The sequence below is a fragment of the Silurus meridionalis genome, chromosome 20 (genome assembly GCF_014805685.1).
Source record: "Silurus meridionalis isolate SWU-2019-XX chromosome 20, ASM1480568v1, whole genome shotgun sequence".
NCBI classification, from domain to species: domain Eukaryota; kingdom Metazoa; phylum Chordata; class Actinopteri; order Siluriformes; family Siluridae; genus Silurus; species Silurus meridionalis.
Window position 1 is genome coordinate 19310706 of NC_060903.1, and position 10000 is coordinate 19320705.

At 45.7% G+C, this 10000-nt stretch overlaps 2 protein-coding genes across 2 annotated transcripts in view; both read right to left on the reverse strand.

Moving 5' to 3' along the window:
• The window catches only part of snap91a (synaptosome associated protein 91a), a 26260-nt gene extending 24420 nt beyond the window's left edge, over positions 1-1840 (reverse strand). The window contains exon 1 of the mRNA XM_046877136.1: positions 1056-1840. Within this exon, the coding sequence (XP_046733092.1) occupies positions 1056-1185 (130 nt within the window). The 5' untranslated portion in view covers positions 1186-1840. The remainder of the gene's footprint in view (positions 1-1055) is intronic.
• Positions 1841-6160: 4320 nt separating this feature from the next.
• dop1a (DOP1 leucine zipper like protein A) overlaps positions 6161-10000 on the reverse strand; it is a 34163-nt gene continuing 30323 nt past the window's right edge. The window contains 8 exon segments of the mRNA XM_046876464.1: positions 6161-6751; positions 7316-7445; positions 8186-8350; positions 8585-8640; positions 8728-8864; positions 9094-9246; positions 9370-9431; positions 9580-9729. Of these exon segments, the coding sequence (XP_046732420.1) occupies positions 6455-6751; positions 7316-7445; positions 8186-8350; positions 8585-8640; positions 8728-8864; positions 9094-9246; positions 9370-9431; positions 9580-9729 (1150 nt within the window). The 3' untranslated portion in view covers positions 6161-6454.

Genomic DNA, 10000 nt, shown 5'->3' on the forward strand with positions numbered 1-10000 from the left:
CTCTTCCTCCTGTTTCTCACAGTCTGGTGACTCACGGCTCATTAGAGCACGTGTACACTGATAAAACAAGCAATTAATATGTGTGTGTGTGTGTGTGTGTGTGTGTGTGTGTGTGTGTGTGTGTGTGTGTGTGTGTGTGTGTGTTTACATGCAGATGTGACAGAGACCACAATAAAACTAGTCTGCAGTCAGACATTAAGCTTCACTCAGCAGTGTGTAAAAAACCTCAACACTGTCAGAGACGGCCATGTTGTCTTCGCTTGGCTCAGACACACAGTGCTCTCTCTCTCTCTCTCTCTCTCTCTCTCTATCACACACACACACACACACACACACACACTGTGAAATGAGCTGCACCCGAAACACAGGCGACCAATCATGAGCAAGCTTCAGCATTTAATACCCCAGAGAATAAACACGGATCACTGACCTACATGTGTGTGTGTGTGTGTGTGTGTGTGTGTGTGTGTGATAGAGAGAGAGAGAGAGAGAGAGAGTGAGATGGTTTTATCTCTTATCTTGAGGACGGTATGTCCCCATGGTGATAGGAATAAGTGATGTTTTGACCTTGCTGGTTTCACATTAGAGGGTGTGGGGTAGGGGGTAGGATGGAGGGTGGAGGTGGTAGGGTGGAGGGTGGAGGGTGGAGGTGGAGGTGGTAGGGTGGAGGTGGTAGGATGGAGGGTGGAGGTGGAGGTGGTAGGGTGGAGGGTGGAGGTGGAGGTGGAGGGTGGAGGGTGGAGGTGGTAGGGTGGAGGTGGAGGTGGTAGGATGGAGGGTGGAGGTGGTAGGATGGAGGGTGGAGGAGGTCGGTGGTAGGATGGAGGGTGGAGGAAGTAGAATGGAGGGTAGGGGGTAGGGTGGAGGGTGGAGGTCTCTGTGTTAGATCAGATGTGTATCACAGCATCACACACTGACATCAGTGTATTTTATTTCACTTGTCATCATGGGGTTCGGAGCGTTCAGAACTTAAGAATGCTATTGCAGTGTGTGTGTGTGTGTGTGTGTGTGTGTGTGTGTGTGTGTGTGTTTTAATCGCAGTGGCAGTCACTTACACTCCAGGTGTTTTTTCTTGGGTGCCATGACTTCATGCGTGGTGGCCTTGCACACAGCGCGCGCCACCTCGGAACCGGTCAGACTGTACTGCGCCGCGGCGATCCGGTCCGTTAGCGTCTGTCCCGACATGTTCCTCTGCAGTCCCCTGCCCCTTACTGAGATTAATAACAATAACAATAATAATAATAATAATACGATAATATCCGGTAATCCGCGTTCCGTTTCCGTTGCGCTCGTGAGTTTATCGAGGCCGCGCGCTGACGTTTCCCATCCACTCTCCCGGTACTAACGGAACCGGTACTGATACCGAGGCGCACGGAGAGAACTGCGGCTCATCAACCCTGGAGCGCGCGCGCGTCTGTCTGTCTGTGTGTGTGTGTGTGTGTGTGTGTGTGTGTGTGTGTCAGGTTGTGTAACTGTTCGGTGTTTAATAACACATCGACGGTTTGCCCGCAGATGATGGATGATGGATGCTCTGTCCTTCCTTCTGTCCTCCTCCTCCTCCTCCTCGCGCTCGGTTCTGTCTCCGATAATAAATTCCGCCCGGGTATCAGTCACCCTCAGCGCGCGCTCCTCTTTATGTCTCTCCGGTTCTGTTCCCGGAAGCTCTTCCCCGCAGCGCGCGCTGGTCCGCACCCCGATTCCCGTCTCTGATCCGGGGATTTTAGTTTCTTCCTTTTTTTCCTTTCTTTAAATTTTATTCCCGGTGTCACTCCGCCCCTCGCGCGAGACTCTTACACGTCATCCGCGTGCTGACGTCACCTAACATCCGCAAGAGCCGCAGGTGTAAAATCTGCTTTAATTCCTCAAAAATGTCAATCATTAGATTCTAGCCAATCCCCACCCAGTAGGGGCGTGGCCACGAAACGTTTACCTCTGATATGTTCTAAAAAAACCGTTAGTCAATAAGTGTTTATTAATAAGAATAAAATTATAAGCACAACTTTTATATTTATATTTTATATTTTATAAATCTTTATCTCAGTAAAGCTGTAAAAAAAACTAATTTTAGATTTGTATGTGAAGATGTTTTAATATAATCATTTATTTCAGAAATAAATCGAAATATTTAAAGTGTTTAGTAGATTATTAAAGTTTGAGTGATTTATAAATCTTCAATCCTTTAAGAGTTTTATCTGAAGACCACTTCTAATTTTCATGTGTGGAAGTGTCCCGGTGTCCTTTTGTCCCGGTGTTCTGGTGTCCCGGTGTACTGGTGTCCTGGTGTCCTTCTGTCCCGGTGTACTGGTGTCTCTTCTGTCCCGGTGTCCTGGTGTACTGGTGTCCTTCTGTCCCGGTGTACTGGTGTCTCTTCTGTCCCGGTGTACTGGTGTCTCTTCTGTCCCGGTGTCCTGGTGTCCTTCTGTCCCGGTGTACTGGTGTCTCTTCTGTCCTGGTGTCCTGGTGTACTGGTGTCCTTCTGTCCCGGTGTACTGCTGTCCTGGTGTCCCGGTGTACTGGTGTCTCTTCTGTCCCGGTGTCCTGGTGTACTGGTGTCCTGGTGTCTCTTTTGTCCCAGTGTACTGGTGTCCTGGTGTCCCGGTGTACTGGTGTCCTTCTGTCCCAGTCTACTGGTGTCCTGGTGTCCCGGTGTCCTGGTGTACTGGTGTCCATCTGTCCTGGTGTCCTGGTGTCTCTTCTGTCCCGGTGTACTGGTGTACTGGTGTCCTTCTGTCCCGGTGTACTGGTGTCCATCTGTCCTAGTGTCCCGGTGTACTGGTGTCTCTTCTGTCCCAGTGTACTGGTGTCCCGGTGTCTCTTCTGTCCCGGTGTACTGGTGTCCATCTGTCCTGGTGTCCTTCTGTCCCGGTGTCTTCATGTCCTGCTGCGTGATGTTCCTGTAATGCTTTCAGACTCATAATGTTTCCTACAGCCGTGTTGTTTGCAGTAGGAGATATTAAATCCACTCAGCAGATCACTCTGTGCTGCAGTCTGATCTACACGGCCCTGATCTCCTTCAGCTTTCCATTAGCATCAAAGCTAATGAATTAAAATAAGCATTCTGGCAGCGTATATGCGTTTCTCACCTCCAGCTCCGTCCCAATTCCCCACCCTGTCTGTAGAGCCCTGTTTTCATCATATTTATTCAAACCTGATCAGCACAAATCCACAGAACTCACGTTTATTCAGTGTGTTTTTGTAATAATGATAAATAAACGTGTAGATAGTGAACATGATCAGTGTCTGTTCTGGGATCTGCTCAGGGTTTGGTAGTGATGCTGTGATCATTAACATGCTGGCAGATATTAACTACAGTGGATTATTATCAGATGTGAGCCTTCAGGACGTGTGTGTGTGTGTGTGTGTGTGTGTGTGTGTGTGTGTGTGTGTGAATTTTTCAGACCACACTGAGGATGTGAGGTCTCCATTAAGCTTCTGATAATAAAGTATATGGAATAAGGAGAAGAAGAGCTGTGTGTTGGACATGTTGAGGTTCTGATGCAGGCCTGCGTATCGGTGTAGAACTTTCCCACATCACATACTGTTACAAACTAAAACTGGAATTAAATTTTAAATAAAGGTTAAGGAGATGAACAATGACTACAGGAGACCTTGAGTCAATGTTCTCAGTGTGCTCTCATTATTCTCAATGTGTTCTCAGTGTTCTCAATGCTCTCCATGTGTTCTCTGTGTGTTCTCAGTGCTCTTCGTGTGTTCTTCATGTGTTCTTCATGTGTTCTCAGTGTGTTCTCAGTGTGTTCTCAGTGTGTTGTAAAAGCAGACTGAATCCAGGATAAGTACTGAAAGTTCTGGTTTATTTCAGCAGGTCAGTAGTGTTCAGTGTTGCTCAGTCTGAAGGACATGCAGGCAGCATCGCATTTCATCAGCTGTGTCTCAAATCACAGTATCTGACTAAACACTGCTCTGGAGTGCACTGGTGTAGAAGATAATTAGAGGACAGACTCATCACAGTTTAGTAATGAGAACTGAAAAGGTTGATAGTATTAGAAAAACAATTGTGGAGGTCCAACCTCTGAGATCATCTCCTGATCCAATCTCACAGAAAACTCCACATCTACACTGCTTTACATGTACATGACAGGAAGAGCTGCATGATCTCACCACCAAAACCAAATCAACAACATGTCTGTTAGATCCCATTCCAACTAAACTACTGAAAGAAGTGTTCCATACAGCTGGTGAGTCTTTTCTCAATATTAACTCCTCACTATCTTTAGGTCACGTCCCTAAACCCCTCAAGTTAAAAGCAGTTATTATTCTCCTCGATAAGAAACCTCATTTCTATTTAAATAAACTATCAAATTACAGACCCATTTCAAATCTTCTGTTTATGACTAAGATTTTAGAAAAGATTGTGTCTGCCCAGTTCTGTTCCTTCTTACAATAAAACAATATCTATAAAGAGATATACAGTATATCTCATCAAAACCAGACAAAAGATCTCAACTGACCAGGTTAACTGAGTGTGTTAAAGAATTGTGATGAAGCATAACTTTCTATTATTAAATTCTGATAAGACGGAGATTTTGCTCATCAGCCCAAAAACCAGTACACAGAAGCTCCAGCATTTCAACCTGCATTTAGAAGGATGTTCTGTAACTACTAGTTGAACAGTAAAAGACCTGGGAGTTATTATACACACCAACTTGTCTTTTAAAAATCATATCAACCAAGTTACAAAAACCTTCTTCACATTAGAAATATTGCTAAGATAAGAAACATGTTGTCTATATCTGATGCAGAGAAGCTCATCCATGCGTTCATGACCTCCAGACTGGACTATTGTAATGTATTACTAGGTGGATGTCCTGCATCATTAATAAACAAGCTACAGTTTGTCCAGAATGCAGCAGTCAGAGTTCTCACAAGGTGGAGAAAATATCACCATATAACCCCAATCTTCTCATCCCTACACTGGCTTCCTGTTACGTTTCAAATCCACTACAAACTACTGCTACTTACCTACAAAACACTAAATGCTTTATCTCCATGTATCTCCAGTCTTCTAACACGCTACAATCCGTCACACTCCCTGAGATCTCAAAACTCTGGACTTCTAGTAGTAGAATAGCAAAGTCCACTAAAGGTGGTAGAACATTCTCACATTTAGCTCCTAAACTCTGGAACAGTCTTCCTGACAGTGTTCGGGGCTAAGACACACTCTCCCAGTTTAAGTGCAGATTAAAGACGTATGTTTTTAGCGAGTTCTTACACATAACACACATCACATCATAACCTTGTGCTCCAGAACATCTGATCACATCACATTATTAACTTGTGCTGTTAATATCATGAACAGCAGCTACGCTAATTCCTCTCCACTGCTTCTCTTTCTCTCCCCATCCCGAGACACCCTGAGGTTGCTCCAGCTCCAGTCCCACCTCATGAAGATTATAAACCTTTAAAGAAGTAGATGCCTTCAAACATCCCGAACCATCTAGAGACGTACCAGCACCATTTGGACTCCACTTCATGTGGAGTTTGGACACTGGACCTCTTTGAGTGTTTAAAGGCTCTGGCATGGAGAAGCTGGTGTTGGATCTGTGATGATCTCAGATGTTGAGCTATTTTATGAGTTGCTCAGTAGCTCCTGGTTCCACAACGTCAACTGACTGTATAAGACTGTAGAAAGAACATCACTCATAATCACACACTCCAGTGCTCATGTTAGTTCTCACTCTCCAGTGTTCTGTAGTGTTTAAAGACTATAATCACACTCTTGATGTCACCCAAATCAGGATGAGGTTCCCCTTTCTTAGTCTGGTTTCTCTCAAGGATTCTTCCTCATTCATCTAAGGTAGTTTTTCACCACAGTCGCCCCCAGTCTTCATCATCATCAGGGATAAACATCATTCACCTTCATTCCTAAATTCGGGTTTTGAGACCACGTCCATTGTGAAAAGTGCTACAGAAATAAACTTGAACTTGACGTGTTTGCCAGCAGGCCACGTGTGCGTGTGGTTTAATAGTGAACGTACACGTCCATCATATGTTTACACTGAACTCTGTTTCTTCTTCTTCAGACCAGTGTGATCTGAGACACAGCGCTGGTTTTAAGAAGGTCTGGAGATGTTGCACGTCCGGTTGGATTAATGATCCTGATGAAGTCTGAGCTTTGTGATTATTCGCTGTTATTTTCATGTCATTTCTTATCGTGATTTTTATTAATGATGTGATATTTTCACCACCACATGGAATGAGAATCTTCACATTATTCTGAGGGTTTAAAGGACGGAGAGCTTCACATCCCTCCACAGATTAAAGGCTCTTAATTAAATAAAGACTTTAAAGAAAAACAAAAAACAATTATAAATAGAAAAAGAAAAAACATATACAAACATTTCTTGTGTAATAATTACTTCCTGTTTTGATTTCATGTAAAAGTTGAGGTGTTCGTGTTTCCCACAGTTATTTACAGTCTGGGTTTCAGGTTGGATCATGTTTTTATGAGCCCTTCCAGGAAGTCTTTCTCCACCATCTCCTCGATCTCGTGTCTGGCTCGGCTCCAGAACATCTTCTGACTCTCGTGTTTGCTGTTTTTGGGGGCGTCGCCGGGAGAGGAGCTGCTGTGGAAGGACGCTGACCTGATGCCCGATTTGCTGCTGAACACCTGATTGAGCACGGTGAAGAAGGGCAGGAGCTGCTCGATGCTGCGGATCCCGAACAGGGTCAGGGTCAAGCGTCCGGGTTCCCACGCTAACGTCCGAGCAGAGACGTCGTCTTCTGCGCTTTTCTGATAAACACAAAAGATTACACTTTAAATCCTGCTGATGTTTAACTGATCTTTCTGAAGACACACACTGAGCAATGAGATCTATTTTTCTGTCCATCAGAGAGACGGGGATGGACTGACTTCTCAAATAACACTCAAATACACTGATTCTCTTTGATTCTCTTTTTGACTGTGTCTCTGAAAAACATCTCCTCCCACCATTCAACAAACCTTCATGAACCATCAGACTGCATTCAGGTGTTGCTGCTGATCAAATTTACACACAGCATCTACATGGACTTTGAGTCACATTTTACCTCAGGCAGCCACTAGGGGGCAAAACACCTGCAAATATCTGCGTAATTACACTGCAATTTTGTGTCATTTAATATTTTAAATTTGCAGCTTTGTGATGTAAAAAAACATGGATGTTAATAATCTAATAGATCTTCAGCATTTTCCTCAGTAGACACTCAGTGCTTGGACCCCTGCGATTGCTGCGTGTGGCTATAATACACACACATCTTTATTCCCCGTGGGTGTGAGATGTTTATTTGTGTTATTGTGATTATTTTCTCTTCGTACCTTCGCTCGTTTCCTCAGCAGCTTCGCCAGACGCACTACATAGGGTTTAAACTCTCTCTGGTGTGTCCCCTGCCTGCGCACTTCCAGACCCGAATCATCCGAGGACTCAGGGATAAAAGCCCAGCGATACCTGCACCAAAACACAGTTAAAGGAGTTCTTCTGAACCAAACATCTGCCCCTCCCGAGGACCTCCTGAGCCTTACATCTGCCCCTCAGGAAAACAAACATCTGCCACTCCCAAACCTAACATCTGCTTCTCAGGAAAACAAACATCTGCCCCTCCCGAGGCCCTCCTGAGCCTAACATCTGCCCCTCAAACCAAACATCTGCCCCTCAGAAAAAACAAACATCTGCCACTCCCAAACCTAACATCTGCTTCTCAGGAAAACAAACATCTGCCCTCCCGAGGCCCTCCTGAGCCTAACATCTGCCCCTCAGGAAAACAAACGACTGCCCCTTCCAAACCTAACATCTGCTTCTCAAACCAAACAGCTGCCCCTCCCAAACCTAACATCTGTCCCTAAGGAAAACAAACATCTGCCCCTCCCAAGGCCCTCCCTGAGCCTAACATCTGCCCCTCCCAAACCTAACATCTGCCTCTCAGGAAAACAAACATCTGCCCCTCCCAAACCTAACATCTGCCTCTCAAACCAAACATCTGCCCCTCCCGAGGCCCTCCTGAGCCTAACATCTGCCCCTTTAGAAAAACTAACATCTGCTCCTCCCAAACCAAACATCTGCCTCTCAAACCAAACATCTGCCCCTCCCACAGTAAGCTTTATGTTCTTTCTGGTGTTCTGTTATTGCTAACTATTGCTACCGGTAACTTCCTGTTGTGAGTGTGTGTTTCCTGTAGAGAGGACACTCACATCTGGAACTGTGGGAGGCTCTCAGAGGGCAGTGTAAGCGCCAGGTCCAGCAGTTTACAGGCAGACAGGTAGAGATTGAGCCACCGCTGACTGTTATAGGACGTGGAGAATCCGTTTCCTCCTGAATACGTCGTCTCCAATCCTGCAACTGAGGGACCTGATGTCCTGCACACACACACACACACAAACACACACGTGTGTTTGTGCTCGTTTCTGTGTGTGTGTGTGTGTTCATGCATGTGCGTGTGTGTGTGTGTGTGTTTGTGTGTGTGTGCGTGTGTGTGTGTGTGCGTGTGTGTTCATGCATGTGCGCGTGTGTGTGTGTGTGTGTGTGTGTGTGTGTGTGCGTGTGTGTGTGTGTTTATGCATGTGCGCGTGTGTGTGTGTGTATGTGTGTACCTGGTAATGTCTTCGTCTGCTGTGAGCTCCTGCTCCATCAGCAAGAACACCTGAACCTGAGAGGAGAAGAAAACATGAAAAGTAAAAATGAGCGCATGTGTGTGTGTGTGTGTGTGTGTGTGTGTGTGTGTGTGTGTATATACTAGCTCAGTGATCATGGTGGGCCACAGCGAGGTGAGATGTTGAGGAGACATTCGCAGCAGCAGAACTCTGAAGAACAGGAACACCTGAGCGTGCAAGATCGGTACCTGAGGGAGACGCAAAGACTCCACCAAGCGCTCTGATATACAGACACACACACACACACACACACACACACACACACACACACACACACAGCAAAGTATGTACACTTTATTTTCTTTCTGGTGTCCTGTTATTGTCCTACAACCATCAGGGTACAGACACCGGGTTACTGCCAAGTGCAGGATCTGAGTTTGTGTGTGTGTGTGTGTGTGTGTGTGTGTGTGTGTGTGTGTGTGTGTGTGTGTGTGTGTGTGTGTGTGTACCCTGTATATCTGGGAGGTACTTTTGGTACTGGTCCACTTCGCTGCTGTAGATGGTGAAGGCGAGGCGTTTCAGCAGCATGGCTCTCTGCTCCAACTCCGCATCCCGATTTGTGAAGAGATTCAAAGAGCTGTTCTGAGCGACAGCTACACGTGCTGAGGACAGGAAGTGAGGAAGACAGTGAGTGACACACACACACACACACACACACACACACACACACACACACACACACACAGACAGTAACAGAACAACAGAACAGAAGTAAACACACTCACTCATCAGGTCTCTGAAAGTGGTCTTATCATGGGTCATCAGATGGTCTATGATGGATCTCCAGCTGAAACACACACACACACACACACACACACACACACACACACACACACACACACAGACACACACACGGGTTTAGTCAGCAGTGAGGCTCCTCCCCCTGGAGTAAATCTATTGTATATTGTAATGTATTAAAAGCTTGTGTATCTCACTAGCTCACACACGACGCATCCATCTGGAAGAAGGTGTGATCCATGAACAGGTCAAAAGCTTCTTTCTTCCACGCTCTCCGTGTGTACTGATATCCACTCAGACTGCTCAGGAGCTGAATACATGCACGATAACTTGGAGCGTTGTGGGCACTGAGATACAAGAATATCACAGGAGAGGAAAACATCATCATCATCATCATCATCACAGAGAAGAAATCACCACAAACAGCACCAACACCATGGAGAACATCAACACCAAAGACAACGCCATCAACACCACCGCCACGGAGAACATCAGGAAGTGTAGTTTAGACACAAACTCCTACTGCATTCTAGTTTATACTCTACTGATAATTTATACAGGACTCAGAAGCTGTGTGTGTGTGTGTGTGTGTGTGTGTGTGTGTGTGTGTGTGTGTGT